The 27920-nt window shown below is 38.2% G+C and overlaps 1 protein-coding gene across 16 annotated transcripts in view; it reads right to left on the reverse strand.

Moving 5' to 3' along the window:
- Positions 1 to 956: 956 nt before the first annotated feature.
- mtmr4 (myotubularin related protein 4) overlaps positions 957 to 27920 on the reverse strand; it is a 67393-nt gene continuing 40429 nt past the window's right edge. For 12 of the 16 annotated variants that reach the window (XM_051894574.1, XM_051894567.1, XM_051894578.1 and 9 more), the window contains 16 exons: positions 24033 to 24149; positions 21548 to 21577; positions 20669 to 20751; positions 19305 to 19471; positions 19025 to 19121; positions 16419 to 16532; positions 16104 to 16285; positions 12576 to 12704; positions 12304 to 12415; positions 10956 to 11151; positions 10639 to 10824; positions 9909 to 10079; positions 9516 to 9670; positions 6953 to 8183; positions 4120 to 4400; positions 957 to 2886 (listed from right to left, as the gene is read on the reverse strand). In XM_051894574.1, coding sequence (XP_051750534.1) covers positions 2709 to 2886; positions 4120 to 4400; positions 6953 to 8183; positions 9516 to 9670; positions 9909 to 10079; positions 10639 to 10824; positions 10956 to 11151; positions 12304 to 12415; positions 12576 to 12704; positions 16104 to 16285; positions 16419 to 16532; positions 19025 to 19121; positions 19305 to 19471; positions 20669 to 20751; positions 21548 to 21577; positions 24033 to 24149 — 3429 coding nt within the window. In that variant the 3' untranslated portion in view covers positions 957 to 2708. The remainder of the gene's footprint in view (positions 2887 to 4119; positions 4401 to 6952; positions 8184 to 9515; positions 9671 to 9908; positions 10080 to 10638; positions 10825 to 10955; positions 11152 to 12303; positions 12416 to 12575; positions 12705 to 16103; positions 16286 to 16418; positions 16533 to 19024; positions 19122 to 19304; positions 19472 to 20668; positions 20752 to 21547; positions 21578 to 24032; positions 24150 to 27920) is intronic. The other 4 variants (XM_051894580.1, XM_051894573.1, XM_051894581.1 and 1 more) reach the window with 3 other exon arrangements.

Genomic DNA, 27920 nt, shown 5'->3' on the forward strand with positions numbered 1-27920 from the left:
CTGAGCAATTACAATAGGGTCCTCACACCCTAAAAAGTACTAGTACCTAATAAGTTCAGGATATCTTTGGTCTAAAAAGTTACTAGTTACTAAAAAATAAGTACTAGTTTTAATAAAGTGAAAGTGATGTGACATGTCTAAAGCACTGATCAATACTAATCTTTCTTAAGTGTAATTGGAATAAATACTAGTATTTAATAAATTAGAACTATTATCTTTATAAAGGTACTAGCACCTAAAAAATAAGCGCTAGTGGCAAATGAATAAGTACTAGTACCTAATGGAATAGGTATTAGTATCTAAAAAATAAGTACTTGTAGCATGAAAATAGGTAACACATTTTAAGGATTAACTGTTAAAATGGCTTGCCATAGTAGGGTGGGTTTAGGGGTTAGTATCTGTTGTAGCATTATGTAGGACAGGTGATCAGCACTGTGACACAAGTAAAGAAATCTTTAGAATCGACTGCAGGGTGGAGTTTGCGCTAAACAGTTTTGGGAAATAAAAAGCATGCGTCCACTAGGCATTGGATTTAATGCGGTACACAGCCTCAAAAATTCCGTCAATGATGGGGAAAGAGTTCATGCTAATGTATTTAATGTTAACAGCAAACTTTTAACTTTTCGTCATAATGGTGTCGACTTTGTTCCTGGGTGCAAGGATTCAAAGAGTAAATGTTTAGCGTGAGTGGGTTACTTTTGATTTTCAGTGATAAACCTACCTTTACAATACCTCTTCTGCTAATAACCCTCCGATGATCTGACAGTCTGGCAGGGATACAAAAATGAGGGAGTATAATCTGTAGTTTTCACGAAAGCCTCAAAAGACTTTTGCTGACAAATAAACATGAATCTCTGTCCACGAATGTCTTGAAGAACGAGTAAATATTACTACCATCACTATAACAAAGTGGGCTGAAAATCTGCAAAGTTACACTTTAACACTGGACACAGATGGCTGATAAAGACATCTTTTTATTTAACCCATGGGATTGAACTTGTACAATGCATATCTTTACAACAATTATTCACTAAGTGACAAATTTTAGCCACTATTACAGATCAAATAACTATACATCACATTTCTGGGTTCCTTTTTAATGTTTTAACTCAAAATGTGTCCTTCATTAACACAATGAAAAAAGAAAAATTAAACCATCAGACAAAACCAAAACCTGTTCTCAGTGTTTATCCTGTTTTTAACCCAACATCGATTCTCAACAGATCGTTTTCTCATTGTTAAGCATCTAGCTATAGTACCATTGAACATGTTAAAGTTACAAATAGTGAATCCATAAGAAAAAACAAAACAAAAACACATGGCACTGTTGAGAGGTTCACCGTTATTAACAATACACAAGGGAACCAGGCCTGAAGACGCAGACGACATGAAAGAAAGGGGAGAAAGAAAAAAAAATCATAGCACTTATTTTGAATATGTATTTCTATTGTGTGATGTTCACAAGACACATTTCTGAGAACAGGAGCGAAAAAAGACGCAACCGTGAAACCCTCGAATACAAAAGTCATTTAAATCGCCACCAGTTTCCAATGATCCACATGTGTGAGACTGAATTTAAATATTGTAAAATTACTGTCATTGGTTTGTTCAGATGAAGTTGTAGAAAAGAAACTAGTACACTAGTATTCTGGCTAAAGTTTCTGAAATAGAGCAGTGCAACATGGCTATAGTTTTACCGTAACGTACAACAACAACAACATACACATTAACGGTGCATAAATGTTCAGCTTGTTCTTTTTTTTCTTTCTTTCTTCCTGCTACAGACGCTCAACCAGCCAGATGAACATGGAAGTCTATATATTATTGACATGTTGGAATTCGAGTTCGATTTTGGCATTTAAAAGTGGTGCATTTCACATAAAACGCAAGTGAAAAGTACATTTCACAGTTCAGCTAAAGCGCCATTTTGAAGGGAGTGGCTGAAAAAAAAAAAAAAATCAAAAAAGGACAACAAAAAACCCATCGGTTCTGTGCACTGCCCCATTAAACAACACAAAACTGCAATCAAATCAATGCAAACTGGCAGCTTGTTCAGTAACCGCAGCCCAGAAATCTCTCCAGTTTCAAAAAAATACAAATTAAACAAAACAATTGTACATTCAAGCTTCATACAGCCGCATATCAGCAGACAACAGCAAGTAAACAACTGCAGATTTCTCTATTTTGGTCTCAAATCCCCTCCATAGTGCACAAAATAATAAGGATACAAAATTAGAATTATTTCATTTTTAAATACTGTAGCAGCTTGTTTCATTTTAAATAGTGAGCCTCTCGGTGGACACGTATGGGGCTGTGAGGGAAGGAGGTGATTGTCCTACGTGTGTGTGTTTCATTGGTGATGCATAGGGGGCCGTGTGTGTGTGTGTGTGTGTGTGATGATTTTTGAGATGAAGAAATGCCTCTCTGGGCATCTGAACCCAGTTGGGTTCAGTTTATGTCCTCAACCAGAGAAGCTTTCAATCAAACGCCCTTCCGTCACAAACCGTGCTCATTTTTTTTTGGACTTCATCCATCGTCTTCCTCATGTCGATCAGTCTCAGAGCTGATCTGGACTCAAAATCGCCCTCCTCTTGCGTTTGGGGGGGGAAGGAGGCAGAGAGCAGCTCTTCCTCTAAATGACGGGCATCTGTTTGGACACCCACGCGTGGGGCCTTAGCGGCCCACTGGGCGAGCTGTGATTGGCTGTCTCAGCTGGACGCGGTGGCGATGGGTTTCTTGAGCTGCTGTGAGCGCAGCTCTCGCGTGCGGGACTCCAGCAGCTGGTCGTAGCAGGTGTTGCACACCAGCACCGGGTCGTACAGCTGCTGGTCTGGGATGGGCAGCTTCAGGTGGCAGCAGTCTTTACAAAACACGTTACCACAGTTCCTGTCGGAACATCACATATTCAATCAGTCACATGTTCTATCCAACAGCCGAGCAATTAAACTATTCACATACAATAAACCAACCTATCAATCACACGTGATATAAATAGTGTTGTTCTTGTTAACTGAAACGATTAAAAAATGCTTTGAGATGAAATATAAATATTAGATGAAAAACAGATGAGCAACATTTCTAATTTTTTTACTTTTAAGTTGAAGTACTAAAATGACTAACACTGAAAATAAATATTTAACAAAAAACTAATAAAAATGACAAAAGCAAGTAACAAAATTACACAACCTAAACTAAAGTTGAAAATATAAAAATAAAAGCTAGTTCAAAATATTAATAATAAAATAATAGTATATAAAACTAAAAATAACACTGGCTATAAATCGAATATTCTATAAATTAACCAACCAATTACAAATAAACCTATAAATTCAATATTCAAATACAATAAAGCAACAAACTAATCAATTACATGCACTATAAATATTGTTCTTGTTAACTGTTAAAATAAAATATAAATATTACATGATAAACTTGAACTTAAAACACTTAAAGTGAAAGTTAGAAATGCTGCCTTGGCAATTAACTAAAATGAGTTGAAGTTGAAGTACTAAAATGACAAATAGAAACTGAAATTAAAATAAATTAAAGCTAAATATTAAAAAAATAATAATAAATAAAAATGACAAAATCAAGAAAATTACTAAAAACCTAAACACATTCAAATTAACACTGAAAATATAAAAATAAAAGCTAATAATTCAAAATATTCATATTTTAACAGTATTATATAAATAATACTAAAAGTAAAATTAACCAATAATCTCTGAATTCACTATTTAACTAAACAAATCAAATGCTATTAATACAATTGAATATATTCTATCAAAGTTTAAAATGGTGCTTGAACTGTATAACAAACAACAACGTACAAGCATCAAAAACAGGACGCTCTTATCTTATAAGCACTGATTAAATGAGCTATTTTAATTATTTGTGATAAGTCAATTGTAGTGAAATTCAGTACATTTACTAAATATTTAACATTACTTAAAAGGGTATTTACAGTAATTAAATTTAGGTCAAGCTGACAAAAAGAAGCTTGACAATCAAGAGTCTCATATTCAGCTGATCCCTCCATTTCTACACTCTACACTGCTGACACGAGGCACAGGACGTCCCAGCAGTCCAGCGGCTGACGGATCTGCAGACGCCACCCACCTGCAGTGATGGCGACGCTTGGCAATCCAGAACTCAGAGTCGCAGTTGAAACAGTGAGAAGCCATGTGATCCGGGACCCATCTGGTGACCTGTGAGTCCGGAAACGAGGTGTTAGACTCTCTGATTGCTATTAGTTGTAGCATTAGTAGGAAAGAGTGTGGATCGCTCACCTCCGTGTCCTTCCTCTCCACGCGGTCCCAGCTGCCCTCGCTGAAGCGATCCTCGCTGTGATTGGACAGAGAGTCTTCCTCGTCACTGCCGTCAGACTCCCGCAGGCACGTCTGGAGGGACAACAGACAAAAGATACTCATTGCAGAACCATGGGATTAAGATGAATGTGAGCACATCGCATCTGAACGCATCCTAAAGCAGCAATCAACCACTGCACTGAAACAAACTTCAAAACTTAACATGCTCACCAAAATAATGTGTGTTTGAAACACATCATACACATTTATTTAAATAAATCCTAGCCTTCTGAAATGTGATATTCACATTAGGGCAAACAGGCGAGCTACAAGTTTAAAATAATCAAGATATACATATCTGTATATAGTTATCTGTATATATGTATATAGTTCTCACAACTATAAATACAATCACAAAACTTGCACAAACCTCAAAGTTCCACGTCAAAATCAAATATTTTAGTCAGAAACATATTCTCTCTTGTCAGAATCAAACTTTGGCCTCAGACGACACACAAATACACAGAATATTTTCTTGCCCAGTGAACACTAGTGAGATCAAAACCTCTTATTGGGATTCAGGAATAGTTTTGCAGCTCAATGTCTATTACAGTATACAACACAAGTAGAGGGGTGCAGATACAGTAAAATACAACGTGCTTAAAGAAAAGTTTATTTACGTTACACTACTGTAACGTGATCTTACAGCAGATGAAAAGCACTAGAAAAGCTCAAATACCAAAGAACTGAATATGAACTCAGTATGCAGCACAATACAGTATTACTGTCAATTCTAGTACAGTAAAAGATAAATAAATAATTCAGCATCATCTGCTCCTTCAGCCGAGTTTCATTACAGTATACAGTACTACAGCAGTTCTCTATGTACCTTCCCTAGGCGGTCATTTCTCAGTTCTGAAAAAATACAGTACAGGTAAAAAAAAACAATTGGCTACAACAAATAAATTGGACAATCATGAGTTTGATGGTATAGATAGAACAGTAGATGATTCCTTCAGCTCTCTCTCCAGTGTTAGGATGTATTTTCTAAAGCACAATCACTTGTGCTCGTATTTCAATAAATAAATAAAAAATGGCGCCCTCTGCAGGAATTTGTTATAATATGTAATGTACACAAGTTGATTGATTATACTATGTATATTACATTATGTATTTTTACAGTGTTGTTCAATAAAATTATGTGATTACATGATCCTAGCCTTCAAAATGAGTTGAGGAGGTTTTTCCATCCCCAAATTTAAGAACTTTTAAAGGATTAGTTCACTTTAAAATTAAATTACCCCAAGATTTACTCACCCTCAAGCCATCCTAGGTGTATGAGACTTTCTTCTTTCTGATGAACACAATCAGAGTTATATTAAAGGATTAGTTCACTTAGTTCCTGATAATTTACTTACCCCCATATCATCGAAGATGTTTATGTCTTTCTTTCTTCAGTCGAAAAGAAATGAAGGTTTTTGAGGAAAACATTCCAGGATTTTTCTCCATATAGTGGACTTCACTGGGGTTCAACAGGTTGAAGGTCCAAATGTCAGTTTCAGTGCAGCTTCAAAGAGCTCTACACGATCCCAGATGAGGAATAAGAGTCTTATCTAGAGAAACGATTGGTCATTTACTAAAAAAAATAAAATAATATACTTTTTAACCACAAATGCTCATCTTGCACTGCTCTGTGATGCTCCACGCATCACGTAATCACGTTGGAAAGGTCACGCGTGACGTAGGCGGAAGTACCGATCCAGTGTCTACAAAGTGAATGTGCAAAGACTAAGACAAACGCTCGTTACAAAAAAGGTGAAACAACAATGTCGGACGATTTTGAAGTTGGAGGAGAAAATGAGATGGAGATGCAGAGCAGTGCAAGACGAGCATTTGTGGTTAAAAAGTATATACATTTTTATTTTATTTTTAGAAAATGACAGATGGTTTCTCTAGATAAGACCCTTATTCCTCATCCCTTATTCCATTATAAGAGTCCTTTGAAGCTGCACTGAAACTGATATTTGGACCTTCAACCCGTTGAACCCCAGTGAAGTCCACTATATGGAGAAAAGTCCTGGAATGTTTTCCTCAAACCTTAATTTCTTTTTGACTGAAGAAGGAAAGACATAATTTGAATATGGAAGGAGGTCTGGTGGAAGCTAGATATTTTACTTCATAACTTGTTAAATAGGGATATTTTTCTTACATAAACTCATTGCTTCGCATCAGAAGGCCTTTATTAACCCCCCGGAGCCGTGTGGAGTACGTTTATGAAGGATGGATGCACTTTCTTCAGCTCATACTTGTGAGTCATGACCCCTGTTCACTGCCAGTTTGGATGCGTCAGGATATTTATTACTATAACTCCGATTGTGTTCATCAGAAAGAAAAAAGTCATATACACCTAGGATGGCTTGACGTTGAGTAAATCTTGGGGTAATATTCATTTTAAAGTGAACTAATCCTTTAAAATGATATTTAAGCTTTCTGTTATACCATTTAAGATATTTAATACCCTTAAATTTGATCAAACTAAAGAGTTTCAAGGACACTCAGGGACCATAATACATTTACTTTCATAGAAATCAGTTTGCATGTCCATACACAGGTCTAATGGGAAACGTGCATATGTAGGAACTTACAATATCATCCTCATAGTCGACGTCCGGCTCGGAGGGCGGCGTGCAGAACTGTTTGCTCTCTAGTTTGAGCTGAAGCTGCCGAACCTGCCGCCTCAACACCTCCACCTCCTGTTTGTAATTGGCTTCGATCTGCCGCAGCCGCTGCTGCACCGCGTCCACCGCGACCGGCAAACCGTCGTCGTCCAGGTACGCGGGAGCCAGAGATCCACCTGAGGAGGGTGAAGAATGGGAGGGTAGAAGCTGCCGGAAGGACGGTCCCATTGCTAATGAAGAGGCGGCTGAGGAACAAAGAGCGGCGTAGCTTGAGTTCTTCACGGCGGAGAACCAACCCGACTGGATCGGACTTCCAGGAGTGCGCAAAGGGTCACGACGACAACACGGCCCACCGTTTGCGCTTCCGCCTTGGGCGCGAAGAAGCTTGTTTGCCAATCGACGGCCGTGATAGCTTCCGTGCTGAATGGCGCCACCGCAGGCCGACTGGACAAGGCCCTGGACGCTGTCCCATTGGGATCCAAGTAGGGAAAGATCAGTCAACTGGCTTTGGGAAATCAGACGCCGTGCTGCTTTGGCGTAGTCGGCAGGTGGTGGCCGTTCTCTCACGGAAACGAGTTCTCCATTCCGTATGGCCTCAGTCTTTTTTGCTTCAACTGGGATGTGTGATTCAATCCTAGCTGGAGCGCTGTCGCTTTGCTCCGTTATCGTCTCAACGGACGCCTCCATTGGAGAAAAGTGTTTGAGCTCGGAGTTCAGAGAGCTGCTAGTGTTTTCTACGTGTGCAAAGCCATTACAAAGAGAAGGCGGATTTGAGGTTGTGGAAGTAATTTCTGCAGTCCTGACTTCCACTTCCTGTGGTAAAGGTGGGAGGGGGCTGATTGGGATTTGAGGCGGGGCTTGATTTAAAACTGTAAGAGGCGGGGTCTGATCTAATGCTAAGGGGTGGGGCAAAGACGGCAGAGGCTGGGTTGTCAAACAAGGCTCCGCCCTTAAATCATCCTCATGTTGCTCACAGGACATTGAAGAAACTATTTCCTCACACGTCTCCGACTCCTGCTCATCGCTGACCAATCCAGTGATCGGCATGTCCTGGATCGACAACGGCTGATTGGACTCCAGCGCTGGCCGTCCCTCCTGGCAGTGCTTGTTGAGGTTGGGGTCACTTGAGGTGCGAGTGAGCGTCACGCCGTTCTCACAAGCAGACACCAAGTTGTCCATCGACCGTGTTTTGGGAAGCCTGAGTGAATGGAAAAACACACAATGTCAGTGTGCTTCAGTTCTCCACAAGAGGGCAGAATCTGAACACACAAATCAAAGCATCTCAGTACAGTGACTCATCATCATCAAGGTTTATATTTACTAAAATTGCGTTATTTTTTGTCTTGAAAAGCAAACGTAATGTTTTTTTAAAAAAAATCTTTGTGTTTAATAAATATACTGAAAAATATTCTGCTAAAACAGTGAAAATGTCACTAAGGCAAGTAAAGAAAACTAAAAGTTTTATAAAAATAAAACATTATTTAATGTTTTATAAAAAAAAAAAATATTTAATGCTTTATAAAAAACACTTTGCCTTTTGTTTAATAAAAATATAAAAAACAAATATTTTGTTTAAAACACTCAAAATGTTGCCAACGCAATTAAAGCCAACATAATATTTTATAAAAATTATTTAATGCTTCACAGAAATTCTTAGTTTTTTTGTTTCATAAACATACAGACACTTAAAATTATTTTGCTTAAAAACAAACACTGAAAATGTCACTAGGGCAAGTAAAGCAAACTTATTACTTTATAAAAAATTAAATAAATGTATAAAAAAATATAACATTAATAGTTTTATAAATATTATATGCTTTATAACATATTATATGTACATTAATAATATATAATAATATAATAATAAAGCTTTATATGAATACTTGTTTAATAAAAATACTGACACTTAAAAATATTTTGCTGAAAACATTGAAAATGTCACTAGGAAGTAAAGCAAACTAAATGTTTTATAAAAATATTCAGTGCTTTATAAAAAAATACTTTGCTTTTTGTTTAATAAAAATAGTGTCTCGCATAAATATTTTGTTTAAAACATACATTTCAAATGTACACTTAATAAACTTAATATTTTATAAAAATGATTTAATGCTTCATAAAAATTCTTTGTTGTTTTTTTTGTTTAATACGTAAACATTCAGACACTTAAAAATATTTTGCTTAAAAAACACTGAAAATGTCATCAGGCCAAGTAAAGCAAACTTAATGCTTTCTAAAAATTATTTAATGCCTTTTAAAAATAATTAGCTTTTTGTTTAATAAAAACACTGACACTTGAACTAATGAACTACAGACTGGATCAGCAGGAAGTCCTGCAATCTGTAATTTACTGGCAGCAAGTGTGCTGAAATCTGATAGTAGAGAAAGAGGCGCATCACGATATTACTTTCGGGAAAGTTGGTTGGAACTTGGCCAAATAAAGATTCAGCGAAGCAATATGCGGCCAAATGTAATTGTGAAGCATTTCAAGCACTGGAACCTGCTACTGAGCGAAATTAATCTGCGCGGTCACCTGTCGAGAGAGCGCGAGGTGAACTCCTCTCCTTGTGCCGAAGGGCTCAGGTAGATCTCCATGGCGTCTTCGGCCGCTGTGCACGGTGATGACGTCGGCAGATAAACGGCCGTCCACAACTGCAGAGCCCGCGTGTGACATACCGGCTGCAAAACCTGCAAATGAGGCAATCACAAACATTACGACACACAAACCAATTTATTGAACACTGAACTGACTTGATCTGAATAACAACACTATTGTCTTTTTAGAGCTGCTTTATTTGATGAAGTTTGATTCTGTTATTTTCCTGTTTATTACTGTGAAGCTGCTTTGAAACAATCTGTACTGTTTGAAGCACTACAGAAATAAAGCTGACTTGACTTTATGTGTGTGTTTGTATCCTGTGCTGACCATATCATGGCAGGGGATGTAGAGGAAGTTCTGGAAGTTCTTGTTGCCGGTGCGGAGGAGTGACCAGACGGAGCAGGTGCGTTTATAGACGTTACGAGCCTCTCGCTCTTTCGCGTTGTTGCACAGGAAGGTGCCGTACAGACAGGAGTATGTGTGCTGAACCAGTTTCACCTAGAATAAATTAGTTAATTAGCATAAAATTAGAAAACAACAACGTCTGAATGTGACCTACAGATAATATAAACTGATTATTTATCGTCCCTGCATAATCAGGAAAAAGGGATACATCACAAAGTCAAGATTTGCTCAACGGTTTTAAAATCCACATTTTCTGCTCCAAAATTATTATAAACATCCAATAATAATAATAATTCAAAAATCAATCATAATATAACAGACATTACAAAAGTACCATGTTTACTTGTTATTCACAAAATCTTTAACAACATTTGTGAATGAGTGTTTTTATATTTCTCCATCAAGTTCACCGTCTTTTGGTCTGATTTTCAAAAAGCTTTTTTTTTTTGCTTCAATTCCAAGTTTGTAGTGTTGTGATGCTCCTCGTAGATGATTGGTTTGGTTCATGGCTTATAACCCTTTAACAAAGACTATTTTAAAATCCCTATGGGGAAAAAAATAACTTCCGAAACCAGCTCCGATTAAAAAAGGGGGCGGGCCCTAATGCACTTTATGCCCCGCCCTACAGTAAATAAAAGTAAAGGCTACGTACCAGAAAGGCCTCGTTGAACTCAAACAGGCAGGGGAACTGCTTCAAGAGCTGATGAACACAGTCCAGCCACTGCAGGAACACCGGACACTGTTCACTCACATCGTCACTGTTCTCCTGATGACCGCAGCGGTCCGCAAACTTGTGACCGTAATCCAACCACTCGGTCTCTACCAGCACCTGAAAACCCTGCGGACACAATCGGAAAGTATTGTAAATGTATTATTCAGTAATATTAATTTAACTGCACTGACATTATCAGATGAGAACAAAAGGTTGTTGAAAACCCCTGGACAGGAGCAGGACTCCTTCACATTTACCTCTATGGTTCTGTAGAAGGGATCCAGAAGGATCTTTGCAAGGGCCACAATCTGAGGGGTCCGATCCCAGCCGTCTGAGCAGTGAACCAGCACCGGACGTCCATCCCGCTCCACCGCAGAGCAAACCAGAGTGGCGGCTTTCAGCATGACGGACAGATGCTGGAGCCAACGGGTGCTTTCCAGAGCGGAGAGCCAGCTGGAGAGAGCCAACGGGAGATTCGGGTTACAAAAGTCAAAATGCAACTTGATAGAGACAATGTACGTGCAGAGAGAGCTAAAAATAACTTCAGATGTCCTTGAAATGTTCTCAGCTCAGGTTATTCTTTAAAGTTAATACTTCAGATTGACTGAAAAACTTGATTGCTAAATGGAAAATTGGGTGACACTATACTTGAAGCCTTTATAAATAATGCAATATAAACTTATTTTTAATGCATTAATTATGCCATGTAATGCACCTTATAATGCATTAATAATCATAACCTCAGTTATAATACACACGACAAGCAAAGTCAAATATAATGCATTTTAACTTGGATTACAATTATTTATGGATATTTATATAAAAGATATAATGCATTACAATGTACATTATGAATACCTTTATAATGCATTATACAAAAAGGCCTTGTTAATGAAAATTGCTGCATTCGATGCTTTAAAACTGCACTGAAGTTCATTTTGAACACTTCAGAAAGCTAGAAACAAAATCAAACCGAACCAAATGTTAAATATTATAAAGCATATGCATATATAGGCCTATATATGTACAGTATATGCTTTATAGTATTTAAATATAAATAGAATATAAATTATTTAAATAGAAATATACACTCTACCGTTCAAAAGTTTGGGGTCAGTATTTTTTTTTTTTTTTAATAATGTTTTTCAGCAAGGATGGATGAAATTGATAAAGTGTCAGTAAAGACATTTATAATGTTACAAAAGATTTATGTTTCCTGTGAAAAAAAATGTTTCCACAAAAATATGAAGCAGCACAACTGTTTTCAACATTGATAATAATCAGAAATGTTTCTTGAGCAGTAAATCAGCATATTAGAATGATTTCTGAAGGATCATGTGACACTGAAGACTGGAGTAATGATGCTGAAAATTCAGCTTTGATCACAGGAATAAATTACATTTTACTACATATTCACATAGAAAACAGCTGTTTTAAATTGTAATAATATTTCACATTTTTACTGTATTTTTGATCAAATAAATGCAGCCACGGTGAGCAGAAGAGGCTCTTTCAAAATCATTTGCAAAATCAAAATCGTCTTACCAACCCCAAACGTTTGAACAGGAGTGTATATTAATTTCAGCATGGCGATGCAGCACTTACTTGCCGGGATCTGGGATCTGACTGCAAACCGCTCGAAGCGACTGAAAGCTGTTTCTGATGGAGTGGATGTTGGCCATGCCCATAAACATCACCTCACAGTTGGGATAGTACTCTAAAAGCACAAATAAACCAGAGAGGAAACAGACTTCAGTCAACAAACAAACAAAAATTTATGCAATATCCCAAAAAAGGCGGATGGAAACAGCTAATGTCGTGCAACAATGTCAAGAGATTTACTACAGAGAGTCTGTCATGAGTTGACCAGCACTAACCTTCACACTCGCAGCCTCCTCCTTTGGCACGGTTTGCCACGGCGGCGGTGTACGAACGGGCATCGAGAATCAGTAACTTCTGGGCCGCGGCGCTGGCGTCAGGAGCGGGACATCCCGTCAGAGATGAGTCTGAGGACAAGACAGAGTGGATCGATTAGAAAGGAATACTGACATACTGCCTACTACATACTACACTGCATGAACGGCATACCATGAACAGGTCTGGGGGCAAAAATGGCATCAAAATGAACAAAAATGTCCCCCAAATTGAAGATAAGGGGGCAAAATAATATCAGTACTGCTTTACAAAAAGGTCCTATTAGTTAACGATAGTTAATGCATTATTAACATTAACAACAAGCAATACATTTGTTACAATATTCATTAAACTGCTAATGTTAGTTGATAAAAATACATTGTTAGTTTATGTTAAGTAATGTTAACAAATGAAACCTTACTGTAAAGTGTTACCAAAATATCAATATTACAACATCAAAGGCAATAATCGACAATAATGATTTTTTGTCATAATACTGCAGTCCTAGCCTTTTAACGAGTTCCTGTTTTTTCATTTTATAATGTATATACTTAGGTTTGTAGGCTATTTACTTCATGCAACTGCTGTGTAAATACACCTATGCCACTTTTGAACAGTCTATAATTGTAAAAGCATTTGACATAAGCCAACAGATACATTTATTAAGGTCCTGGTAATTATTAAAATTTCCCTTGTGCAAATGCAAATATTGCCCCTTAATGTGAAAAGTTAATTTCTGCAGCACAACAGAGTCGCCCCATAAGACTCATTTTAATGCAACGCAAATGCAGTTATAATTCTTCAGTCTGTCCCGCTGGAAAAATAAATGACGGCTGCATGCGGAGAAACTTCTGGCATCACGACAGCACTGATACTTTCTGCACAAGACAGCCAATTCACTTAGGACCATTAAGATGAGAGAGACTTTACAGAGGCCAGCCAAAACTGGACCAGAAGAGTCCAGAGATGAGTCTTGACTCAGCAAAAACACTGACACGCCTGCATTCGGTGGAACACATCTAATTAAAAAGAGTGATTGCATAAAGTAATGTAACTCAGGATAAATGATTATTGGAACAGAACCGCCCTGAACAGAATAAATGAATCAATTACATTTTATGTAGAAGATAAGTGGGGCTTGTTTATCCAAATCTCTCCACCGTTCACCGTACAATAAATAAATACAGATAACATGGCTGGTTTTCAAAGAGTAATGCGGCACATGCACGCTACGTAAAGTCTGTGCAATGCATTTATACACTCTGTCCTAGAGCAACAATATTCATAGTACACGATGCCAGGTTTAGTAAAACAAAAACAGATTAGTAAACAAGCTAGAGCAGAGGTGAATGAGTTTTTGTTTGGAGTTCGTTTTTATAAACAGGAGTCATGTAAGTGCCTTGGTTAATAGCTGCAAAGTTAAGACGCTCAAAGTTCAGTGCAAAGGGAGATATTTTCTTTTACAGAAATTGATTTTTAAGGACTACAACAAGCAGCTGGTAGGGACTACAACGAGCTTCTTCATGAGTTAGTGACATCACTAACCCTAAAATTTACATAAACCCCGCCCTCAAGAACACACAACAAGGCCATGTTGGGCTGCTTTAGAGAAGAGGAAGAGTTGCTGTAGTAGAGTGTTGTTGACATGCCGTCATTTTACGCCGGACTGCTTCACAAACGAGGGTCAATTCAACGCTGGATTTGCACAAAAGATTAACATGACGGCACATGCTAGTGGATGAGTTGAATCAACTCCACAGCAACTACATAAATTTATCCACTAACCATTCAGAAACGTCCAGTTTCATTCTAAAAGTTGTAACTTCTTCCTGAGTCTCTCCATCAGTGTCGACTCCGGTTTGAACAATGTAAGGCTGAGGCAATCCTCATTTTGGCTGCGTGAGATTCACCAGCTTTGTTGTTGTTGAGCAACCGAAGCGCGAGCTGTTAAAGCTCCGTCCTCTTCTGGAAAGGGGGCCGGGAGCAGCAGCTTATTTGCATTTAAAGGGACACACACTACAACTGCGTGTTTTTGCTCACACCCAATAGGGGCAAATTTGACAAGCTATAATAAATGATCTGTGGGGTATTTTGAGCTGAAACTTCACAGACACATTCTGGGGACACCAGAGACTTATATTACATCTTGTGAAAAGGGGCATTATGGGCCCCCTTTAACGCATTTCTGCAGACCATCAGACAGTTTCATCCATTCGCAGAGCGTCTGATTTTGAGGATGTTGGCATTGGCCCTCAACTCATTAGATGGTGCGTAATTAGAGTGCATTTACTCTTCAACTGCGCAAAAAAAACTCCTGCCAAATTCTCTCTCAGACAACAGCCTGCAAACTCATTTCCATCTGCTTCTGGAGGTCAGTCTGCAGTCGAGTCAGAGGCACCTCTGCCCATCTCATTCCCAAACAGACATTGGCAGTGTCAGAGAGGAAATGGCCATAATTGAGTGTTTCAACCAGTTTTCCCATGGCAAAACCCATGATTCTTAGCAATAAGGTTGGCGCAAGCCATTCATCTGCAGTCCAACACAGTAATTGTCTCTATATGGGTTTACGCTCTTCATTTGTGGGAAAGAACGAGGGTGAGAATGCATTTTAAAACAGAAACTAATTACAGATGGCATTTCCTCCCCCAACACATATACAGTAATTATCTGACAGAGAAAGGATTCAATGGTCTAAAAGACGACTATTTGGAAAACTGGGATTTGAAACTTTTGGATAAAGTCCATGAATATAACAGAAATGCTTTGTTGAAATGCTCACTGATTCATGTTTGTACTTACAGGCTTTAAATGCATTTCTAATGCATGGAATATATTCACAGACTCATTTACCACAACTGTAATTCTGCAATATTATTACCCCAATTAACAAAACCCCAACCAATTACATACAATAAAGAGATAAGAGATACAACGTTTGATCTCAAAAATGTATTAGTAAATGTTGAGATTAACATTAACTAAGATTAATACAGGCTGTAGAGGTATTGATCATTGTTAGTTCATATTTAATGAAACTAACTATGTAGTGCAGCAGGAATCAGAGTTCACTGATCACGTGACGAGATGACTGACAAGACCATGACGGAAGAATCGTTGCACAACAGTGCCTAAAAGCATCTGACAAATGTCGCTCCCTATTCACAGAGTACACACGATCGCAAAAGCGAAAGTAAAACGCGAATGCGCATTCAAACGCGATTTTATGCATGCTCCCTGATGCATGCATACATCTCCCAATACGAAAGCTATCTTAGGCTGGGTGTAGCTGTAACCATCTCTTAGCTCTGGATCATGCTTGAAGAAACATTTGGTCTCTATTTGCACTTTGAATATTCAGAATGTATTATGATTATGGTTGCACCTTTTACATTCACAAACAGCTCTATTACACACTGCATGAAAGTGAATATCTGGAAAAGCATAATAGCGCCACTTTAAAACAAAAGGTCAGTGTTTTGTCAGCGACTTACCGAAGTCACTGTCGGACGAGTCCGGTCCATCTCCTCTGGTCCTGCAGGCCCGCGGCCCGGCGTCCAGCTGACAGGCCTTCGCTATCGACGTCACCAGATACTCGTCCTCAGTGTTCCTCCAACCCCACCAGCTGATCTCCGGCTGACTGCAGCGGGCGATGACCGCCCCGTTACGCTGGTGCCTGACGGAAAACACGATTAACAGACCCCAATCAGAGATCAATCAGTCGCTGTCAGGGGTGCATTTTTAATTTGACAGAGATGGAAATAAGGCTGGAAATGACTGCAGGAGGACAGGCGAGCAGCTTCTCTCACCTGTAAACCACCACAGGAATTCTCTTCCAGGACCTGAAGGAGGCCACGCTCTCCAGCTCTTTATCTGTGATCCAGACGGGCACCAGCAGCTTCTGAGGGTAGCTCGAACACAACCTACAAGACAGAACGACAAGAGTTAGACACTGAAACTGACAGACTGTCAGAACCAATTTCAATTCCACAGCAAAAACAAATTATTTATTATTATATAAACGCTGTATCATCAGCAGGTGTTTTCAGCCTTTGCCGCCTCACTATGAGGACATGAATGCATGAACTTCATCTCCAGAGCCACTCTGAGAGTCACTTCATGAGCATTTTACTGTTTGATTTGAGAAAAAATATCGTCATATCATAAACTTAAAGGGTTTCACGACAACCTGTCAAAATAAAAGTTCGGTTTAACTTTAAGAAATTGTTACACAAATATATTACAATTTAGTCTCAATTTAATAATAATACTAACACTAATAATAATAATAATAGTAATATATTATTAAAACTTTATTTTCAAAAAGAAATAATCAGTTTTCTTTAAAGTTTTAATTTTAACAGTAAAGCTCTGTTGTGCAGCACTTTGTTTGACAAAAAAGTTTAATGTCATGATTAAAAGAAATTCATGAAATAAAAGAAAAAAATGTTTTATGCCTTCACTTGAAAGATTAAAATACACTCACCAGAAAAATTTAAAAAAAAAAAAAAAAAAAAAAAAAAAAAGAAAGAAATGATTTTTTTTTTTTTTTTTTTTTAGAAAAATAACATTTTATTGTTTTTATGAATTCAATTAATTAGACATGTTTTTTGATTATTAAAATGTAATTAAACCATTAAAATGGAATCCAGAAAACAGAATTTGGTAAATAAATAAATAAACAAAAAAAAACAGAATTTGAGGGGTGAAAAAATAAAACGCATTTCATAAGGCCCTAAAAACGTAATTTTTGTTCAACTTTTAATGAAATTGTTGGTAAATTGTATAAGTTTCATGATCTCAATTAATTATACATGCTTTCTGATTACTAAAATTAAATTAAACAATTAAAATGGAGTCAAAAAAAAATTGAAACGGGGAAAAAAAAAAAAAAAAAAAAACAGAATCCAGAAAAAATAAAACTGGATTTAAAATTTAAATTTGGAAAAAAATAAAACTGAATTTGGGAAAAAATAAAATGGATTTCATAGGGCCATAATTAGTCCTTTCAGTGTGACATCTGATAAAAAAAACAACAAAAAAAAAACAAAACAACAACAACAACAACAACAACAACAAAAAAAAAAATAATATTTTTGAAAAAATCCATTAATGACATTTCTGAATAAAACCATTGCCTAATATCATATCTAATATCATAAATTCAATAAAACATGCTTTATATTATTTAATAAAATCGATAAACAATACAATAATATTTAATTGTTTTAAATAAATATTACATACTAGCAATTCTCCATAGTTTAATAAATATATGTTTACAAACCAAGATATTTGGATAACCAAGCTGCTTTGAAACACTGTGTAAATGTGAAAAGCGCTATATAAATAAAATGGACTTGATGTTTAATAAAGTATTTCCAAGTTAATTAAAACAACGTCATCATGTATCTTTGAAGTATTTTAAACAAACATTGCTTAAGTTTGTAATTGTTCAGGTGAGTGATTTTCTCTTCTATTACTGTTGTTTAAATAATAATATTAACATCATAATTGACAGCAATTCTGATTTCTGTCCTATCAGTTTATATTCACTCAACACACACCAACAAACTTAACACCTTTTGACCATGAAGTGCATTAAACTGCCATACATGAAAGTATCTGAACATCAAAAACAACATAAGATGAGGATTGAAGTCATTTTCTCCCTCTCGTCTCATTCTGATGTTCAGATCAATCACACCATCTCCGTCTCATGCCCGCTGTGTGTCTGTCTCACCCTCAAATGACAAAACTCAGTCCAATTATTTCCTGACATCCTCAATGACCGACCTTACACACACACACGAGTCTGTCTGATGTGACTCATGTGACGCAGCAGGTTCAGGTTGGCTTTAATTATCCATCTCACAGCACGTCTCCCACCGGCTGCATCAGTGAGGACATGTTACATTGTACACAAAATGAATGATTTTTGCTATACCATAACCTACACTTACAGCAAAACACAATCAGGTTGTTTTATGAACATCTGAAATCTGATGCTGTTTTTGTGCTCTACTAGAACAGGTTTTCCTGCTTGAATGTTCATTATTTTCCTCCTATTCTCCATTGTTGCAGCTCCTCTCTTCCCAGTCTGTCAGTAACGCTTTGTTTAGTTCCTGTCTCTATGAAGCCCCTCCTTCTGAAAAGCACAATGTGCTCTGATTGGTCGGCTGGAGCAGTGTGTTTTGATGGGTCAAGTGCTTTGAGTGTGTTTGGGAAATGTCCCGCCCCTTTCCATAACCGCCAGTTTCAACACACTACTAACTAACTCAACCAGGCCCCGCCCCTTTATTTTGGATGGGAATTATTTAAATGGGGAATATTGTGACGTGTTTGTTCCCGGAAGAAAACTCAAGACTACAATGGAGGCGTTTCAGGAAGTTACATCACCACACTTCAATCTTACTTGTAGTTGCTGTTGATATCAGACACTCTCCAGGCGTTTTGCATGTCAAAACCCATCCGCTTCACCTCCACCTCCATCCTGTGCCGCACATGATCACCTGAGAGAAACCAACGACACGGTTTCTGAATGCAAGTCTGGATTAAATGACATTTTATAAAGTTTATCTAGAAATGAGGATGTGCGTTTAATGCCGCCTGTGTCAGGGTTACTACAGTTAAAACCTGAAATGTAAAACTACAGCAGCATCTCAACGACACTGAGATAGCACAGGTGTGTGTACCTGGTCTGCACAGGTGCAGGTGCTGGTCTTCATCGTCTGTGTTTCCTCCTAAACACCAGGCGTGGTACGCCAGCGCAAACAGCTCCTCCAGACGGGCGGGATGAGCGATCGCTCTGTTCAAGCGCTTCAGCCACTCCTCGCACTGCTTGAACGTCGAGAAATGACACCTGACACGCAAAACAACACGGATTACAGCGGATTCCTCTCGTGAGAGACAGAAACATGTGCAGCATACTGAAAGCTGAGAGGGACAATAACACTTTACAATAAGGTGTCATTTGATAACATTAGTTAATGCATTAACATGAAGTAACAATGAGTAATATATTAATCACAGCCTTCATTAACCTTTGTTAATGTCACTTACTTTTCATATTTATGTTAGTTCACAGTGCATTAACTAATGTTAACAGATACAACTTCTGACCTTAAAAAAGAACTACATTTTCCTTATTTCACACCCCTGACCAGGTGTGTGTGTGTGTGTGTGAGAGTGTGTCAGTGAGTGTGTGTGTGTGTGTGTGTGTGTGTGTGTCAGTGTGCATGTGTGAGAGTCTGTGTGTGTTTGTGTATGTGTAAGTGAGAGAGAAGTGTGTGAGAGAGTGTGTGTCTGAGTGTGAGTGAGAGAGTGTGTGTGAGAGAGTGTGTGTCTGAGTGTCAGTGTCAGTGTGTGAAAGAAAGAAAGAGAGAGAGAGAGAGAGAAAGAGAGAGTGTGTGTGTGTGTGTGTGTGTCTGCGTGTGTGTGTGACAGAGAGTGTGTGAGAGTGTGTCTAAGTGTGAGTCTGTGTGTCTGAGTGTGAGTATCAGAGTGTGTGTGTGTGAGAGAGAGAGTGAGAGTGCGTGTGTGTGTGTGTGAGAGAGTGCGTGTCTGAGTGTGAGTGTGTGTGAGAGAGTGAGTGAGTGTCTGTGTGTGTGAGAGAGAGTGAGTGAGTGTCTGTGTGTGTGAGAGAGAGAGTGCGTGTGTGTGTCAGAGAGCGTGGGTGAGTGTGAGAGAGAGAGTGTGTGTCTGAGTGTGTGTGTGAGAGAAAGAGTGCGTGTGTGTGTGTGTCTGAGAGAGTGTGGGTGTGTGTGAGAGAGAGAGTGCGTGTGGGTGTGTGTGAGAGAGAGAGTGTGTGTGTCTGAGTGTGTGTATTACAGTATGTCCTGTCTGATGTGAGGAATCTGATCTACTCTATGCAACAGACAATCTTCAGCGAAACGACACAAATGTGATAAGATGAAAGATGGAGGTCAGATTAAAAAGAACCAATTAGTTCAATGACCTGCAGTGAGCAGCAGGAGGAAGTCAAAGGTCAAAGACTAACCGACTCTGTGTGTGTGTGTGTGTGTGTGTGTGTGTGTGTGTGTGTGTGTGTGTGTATTACCTCACTACTTTAGAGTCTTTGCAGATGATGTGTAGCTGGAACATATCTCTGCTCTCAACGCCCTCAATGAGCCTCAGAGGAACCTGCACACACACACAATCAGCCAATCAGAGAGCAGAAGACTCCATCACATGACTGCATCAACCAATCATGAGCATCAAACTACATACACATGCAACAATGTAACAAATGTAATTCTCAACCTGCAACAATGTAACAAACCGTTTTAAAAGTAACTCTTGCCCATCAGATGCAGAACAAAACAAGTAGAATTAAAGCTTTCATAGTTATATAATATATACTTTATTTATAATATAATTACATAATATTTTATATTATATTATATTATATTATATTATATATTACATATACACAATTAATCAGCATATTCGAATGATTTCTGAAGGATCATGTGACACTGAAGACTGGAGTAATGATGCTGAAAATTCAGCTTTGATCACAGGAATAAATTTCATTTTAAAATATATTCACATAGAAAACAGTTCTTTTAAATTATTATAATTTTTCACAATATTACTGTTTTCTGTGTATTTTTGATTAAATAAATGCAGCCTTGGTGAGCAGAAGAGACGTCTTTTTTAAAATCGTTGAAATATATTTACTGCACACTATAATATAATGACATAAAAGGCGTTAATAGTCTCAAAAGTTAGTCTTAATTTATTATAACATTGTCTGCCCTGTTAATAATATTATATAACGTAATAAAATATAATATAATATATAGCTTGAATCCTAATATCCAGACTGCATCAATGTGAGAAACTAAGAGAAACATCAAAACAAACAGTAACGGGGGAAACAAAGACATGAAATGTAGGGATGAAGAGGTCAGAGGTGAGGGTGCAGATTACTCACAGAAATCTCACTGTCCACACCAGGATACATCTACAACACCAGCACAGACACCGACACAGGGATGAGGAGGAGGACAGGAAGAGGAAGAGAGGGTGGGGGAAAAAAAAAGAGGGAGATGAAAAGGTGACTCAGCAAAACGAGCAAACAAAGAGGAGGATATAAATGGAAGGGTATGAAAAATGTACAAAGACAGAGAGAGAGAGAGAAAAGTTGCTGAAGTTGTGTATAAAGAATTGTTAAAAAGAGCCTTAAATCTCAGGGTCACATGATGCTCTAAGTGCAAATGATTCTGGGCAGTATCATGCTTAAATGAACATACTGTTAACATAATGCAGATTATGACAATATTTCGTCTCATCCCTCTTTTTTTTGTAGAAAATATGGACGTGTATGTGATCAGAATGAACCTCATACGTGTTAAAGGATCAAATACTGTCAGAGCGACATGACGATTATCAGCAAGTTGATCCGAGTGCTCCGGTGAACGCGAGTCGACGAGGGCAGACGGGCTTTTGAACCGCAGGAGAAACTGTACATGATCAGCAGGATGAGTGACGGTCAGACCGCAGACACTAACAGACAATTTAACAAACATCCAGAAGGAACAACAGGTCAAAGAACTCTAAAAATGCCTGTCCTTCAGACATGAAGAGTCGACACAGAAATAGTGCAGGGCGCAGACGGGGTCACTCACGGCAGCGTTTGAACACACGTACGAGATAAGAGGCTTTTCTCCTCACGCTGAAGATGCGTTTATACCGACAGACATCAACAAATCACTGCTGACGACTACAGTGTCCAGTTATAGCAGTCACACATCGTCACTCATGTTTTAAAAAAAATAAAATAAAATAAATAATATTATAGTATGCATGTATTTTTTTATATATGTATAAAGTTTTTGTATTTATATACTTGAATTATATATTTTTTTCCATCCACTTAAGAAAATTTACCTGCCAAAAATATTTTTTACCAGCCATAACACAAGTTATGACTCCCAAAATTATTAGTATGCTGTCACTTTAAGACCAAATGCACACACGGATCATGCGTTTTGTGTTTGCATTCACTTAAGACATAACCGACTATGTTTACTAGCATACTCGCCAAAACAGGCATTTTTTTGACATAATTTTGAGTGAATTTGTCCACTGAAGCGCAGGAAGGCATGAAAGAGAGCTCAACTTCGCACGCTATTTGAGAGACGTGGCTTTCAGGTCACGTTTGTTCACGTTCATGTCGTCACAACATTGGATTGTTAGAATTCAAAAAAATTGTTAAACTGGCGACTGACACCGTTTCATTCACTCACCAACGCCGATTTTTACTCGTATGTCATAATAAAGCGAAAACAAATATTTTAGAAATGTGTCAAAAACTTTTTACTAAAACTAAAACATTTATTGTCACTTATTAGGCAAATAAACTGAAACAAATAGTCTTTTTTTCACACATAATAACCAAAAAATATATTTTATTTTTATTTTGTATGGCCTCGATAACAGCTTGTATTCTTACTAGCATTGTTTTTATGTACTTGTCCACAGTCTCTGTTGTTACTGACTTCCAAATAGTTTCTAGTTGTTCCCAAACACTTGCTTTTGATGAAACTTTTGTGCGATCTATCTTTAAATCCATTAAATCCCAACAATAATTATATTGTAGCATTAGAAACACTACTGTGACTAAAGAGCTTACACACACTGGTGGATTAACCATTACAGAAACAAAAAAAATGATTTGTTAATCACCAATACTGTTCGTTTAGAGCAGCAAACCTTACATTGGGTGGCGCTCTAATAAATTTGTTAAGCACTTGGATATGGCAATAGCATAGAAAGTAAATCAAGACATTAATAATGCTAACGGATGGTAAAGAAAGAGAGTGAGTGCACGCTGTGCTATTAAATATAAAATATGATAGAGCAATAATATGAACAGTGAAGGTAACAGTAGCTCCTACAATTTTAACAAGCATAATTAGGCATTAAAAAAATAACTGAAGCAAATGCTAAGCCAACTAATTTATCAAAACGTCATAACTACTGCTCTGCTAACAGCGCCAAACAAAACAGGAAAAATACGGCTGTTTCAAAACAGTTTTCTTGAACACGGCAGCTAAACTACACAACTACTCTAAACTTCAACTTCACTCAAGTCAGAACAGCGATGACAGCAGCAGCAGTTTTCCTGCTCGAAGCCAAGGGAGGTTGTGGGTGGAAAGAAAGAGAAAAAAAAAGAGGCCTGTGTGCCAACATGAGCTCAGTCTCTGTTCAGACCTCCCAGAGCTCTGAGGTCAAAGGCTGGAGAAATCAAACCAGTGCCCAGAGAACGGCTCTTTTACTGAGATAAGAGGAGACGCGCCCCTCAGCAGGCAAAACAAAGACTTCAACAGCTGGACGACTATGAAAGGAGCTGCAGCAGAGTTTGAACTGTGATTCAGTGAGCTGAACTCTTTCATTTGTGTTGTCGGCGCTCTTACGTTGATGATGGAGTCTTTGAATTTGATGTGAAGTCTGTAGTTGGAGATGGCGATGATGGCATCGTCCGCTCGACCCAGAAACTCCACCCACTCGCCCTGCAGGACAGGGAACGGGACCTGGAGAGACAAAGACAACAATATGGCATTGAACACAGTTATAGGACAGAAAGGTTGGCACAGAAATTCATATCTCTTTGTTGGTTTGTTTTTATTCTACACATCTAAATCCGTTTGTCTGTTGTGGTTTGAATGTGGTTCTCTCAGCTTCTGAAGTTTGAACTAAGAGAAGCTGTTTTTCTGTAGCTTTGCATCACCTCTGCTTCCAATTTTCCTTTCCCATAATGCCATCTGTGCCAGCGGCTTGTGTGGTTGCCCAGTCAATGCCCTGCACTGAGCTCTCAGTAAACAGGACATTAAAAACCTTCAAACTCCAAACACTGGAGTGGTTCAGGCTGTATTTAAGAGGTTCTTACTACAAAGTTAACAAGGCAACGTTTGTCTTTCCAGCTTTTTCTGAAGGCATATACTGCATTAGGCATAAAGTGTGTGATTTCTGTCCAAAACAGAATTGCAATGTGTTTAAAGGGGTCCCTGATTATGACTTGACTTTTTTAACTTTAGTTAGTGTGTAATGTTGCTGTTTGATCATAAACAACATCTGCAAAGTTACGACGCTCCAAGTTCAATGCAAAGTGAGATATTTTCTTTTACAGAAATCGCTTTTTAAAGACTACAACAAATGGCTGTTAGGGACTACAACGAGCTTCTTCCTGGGTTAGTGACATCACAAACCCCAAAATTTACATAAATCCCGCCCCCGAGAACACACAACAAAGGGGGTGAGGCCATGTTGGGCTGAATCAACTCCACAGCAACTACATAAATTTATCCACTAACCATTCAGAAACGTCCAGTTTCATTCTAAAAGTTGTAACTTCTTCCTGAGTCTCTCCATCAGTGTCGACTCCGGTTTGAACAATGTAAGGCTGAACACCGTTACTGACAATCCTCATTTTGGCTGCGTGAGATTCTCCAGCTTTGTTGTTGTTGAGCAACCGAAGCGTGAGCTGTTAAAGCTCCGCCCTCTTCTGGAAAGGGGGCCCGGAAGCAGCAGCTCATTTGCATTTAAAGGGACACACACAAAAACAGCGTGTTTTTGTATATATTTATATTAGGGCTGTTGATTTAACTGAAAAAATAATGTGTTAAAAAACGCATTTAACACACTTGCCCCACCCCAGACCTACATTGGCCATCTGTCATTTCATACAGTTGATTGGTGACAAATATGAAGTACGGCAACAACTCACTGCGTGATGGAGCCTATAGAATTACAGTTAGAATGACCCTAAAATTCAAGATACGCCCCGTTTGAGTTTTTGTCTAATATTTACATCATATGATATAGTTAAGGTACATCATGAGCAATGTGTAACTTTTCGGCTGAATCATGCTCTACATTTTCCCATGAAATATTCTATTTCACTCAAAAACACATTACAGTACAAAGCAAAATGGTTTGTGACCAGCATTTCATGCTGACTTTAACACAGCCAAAGCGTGCACACGATCATGCACAAACGTGTCTTCTGTCTACCCTTGACTGCTTCCTTTCTAGGGATTGTGAAGCCGTCTCACACTCAGCGCTGTATGATTCAGTCTGTAATGTGGAGGCCAAAAACAGCACGTCCACATGAGATCTTACTCATCAACTTCCTACTGTTACTCCGTCTCTCTACACGTCTGCACAGCCGGTACCGTCACCGAGTCTGTCCTACTTGGGGGACAAAGACGGCGAAAGATGACCTTGCCTAGAAAGACATCTGGGTAAGACGTACAAATGTGATGTATGCTAATACAGACATGAAAGTGGAGTAAAGAAAAAAAAAAAAAAAAAAAAAAAAAACCATAAAAGGGGGCCTATTATGCCCCTTTCACAATATGTAATATAAGTCTCTGGTGTCTCCAGAATGTGTCTGTGAAGTTTCAGCTCAAAATACCCCACAGATCATTTATTATAGCTTGTCAAATTTGCCCCTATTTAAACTACACATAGTTTTTGTGTGTGTCCCTTTAAATGCAAATGAGCTGCTGCTCCCGGCCCCCTTTCCAGAAGAGGGCGGAGCTTTAACAGCTCACGCTTCGGATGCTCAACAACAACAAAGCTGGAGAATCTCACACAGCCAAAATGAGGATTGTCAGTAACTGTGTTCAGCCTTACATTGTTCAAACTTTGAGCGTCTTAACTTTGCAGATGTTGTTTATGCTCAAACAGCAACATTACACACTAACTAAAGTTAAAAAAGTGAAATCATAATTAACCACCCCTTTAAAGATATAAATGCACATAAAATCAAATCACATGCTTAGTGCCTGTTATTCCATCTTTCATCAAAATATAATAACTTGCTCTCTGAAATTACTTTCCTTCAAGAGCTGCCATAATGTCTAGAGCCTACATATTAATAACTCGATACTTTTAATCAAACCTTTATGAATGAAATCAAGACTTGCACTCTATTATTAAGGTTATGAGTATGTGTGCTCTGTGTGTGTGTGTGTGTGTGTGTGTGTGTGTGTGTGTGTGTGTGTGTGTGTGTGTGTGTGTGTGTGTGTGTGTGTGTCTCGACCTGCAAGATAATAAACGTCCAAGTGACTGATAACAGCATGTCAGGAGAATATATACAGTCATATCACATCCATCTTTCAGGAATTACTGCGAACCCACAGCAGAATGGAGTCATTGTCCTCAGATTTACACCAGCCATATTTAAAAGATATTTATAGGCAATTTTATATTTGTACTCCAGTGTCCACAAGTGAACTTTAGAAAAAAAATAAAATGCTAGGAACATGGAGAATGTGTACAGAGAAATAAAGCATCATGGTGTCTAAGCGCTGGTGCATTCTGCTGCTGTAATGCTGATCTATGGGAAACTGCATCCATATTTCATGGAGCTGCGTGCCAACCGAGTGACACACTACGAGCCATGAAAGCAGCGCTGCTTCAAAGGGATCAGGTGAGCACTCGGAGAACGACTTCTACCGCGGATCTTCACAGAGAGAGTCTGACAACACACGCAACGGAGAACTCAACGCAGCACGAGCGCGACTCCAAATACACATCACATGTGGTCCAAATAAACAAAGACGGAAGGATGTGTGACTCAAAATCAGACTCGAACCCCAGCGCGCTTGCATTAGTGACAGCCGTATTTTATCTTTTGGTGAAAACAGTCATTGTACAAAATTTATGAGCACAGATTCATGGCATCATTATCAGGATCCCTTCACATTTAACAACGACGTGCACATCTTTACATCTGCATCCCAATGCAACTGGATGCATGTGATCATCTTTAAGGACAAATACTTAAACCCGCTTAAAAATCATGCAGAACTGCATGTGAGACCGTAATGTCACCAAATACAGAAACATGTGGGATAATTTTCATTCTCTTTTTAAATGCATCTAGATCACCAAAACTGATCCACCAAGATCCAGATACAAATGGGATTTTAACGAACTGTAATGCAGATACTGAACATTCAAGTATTGTTATATTCATGTATAAATCACTGGGGAGGCACTAAGCACTGCACATACAGTGAATCATAAATGATTTGTGTATCTGGGGATATTAACCAGGACAGCACAATCCACTCCCTCCTGCAGGAACAACGAAAATAAGAAAGTGTGTCAGACAAGCTGGGAGCTGCTTCCATTTGACCCAAGATATTCGGTAAAAAAAAACAAAAAAACAAAACAAAAAAACAAACTCAAAACTGTAACATATTTTGGAAGGTTATGTGCCATTTACACATGTGTAATGAGGTACTGGTTTTATTAAATAATAAAAATAATAATAATAATAATAGAAAAAAAAA

This window comes from Ctenopharyngodon idella, chromosome 5, assembly GCF_019924925.1.
Source record: "Ctenopharyngodon idella isolate HZGC_01 chromosome 5, HZGC01, whole genome shotgun sequence".
Taxonomy (NCBI): domain Eukaryota; kingdom Metazoa; phylum Chordata; class Actinopteri; order Cypriniformes; family Xenocyprididae; genus Ctenopharyngodon; species Ctenopharyngodon idella.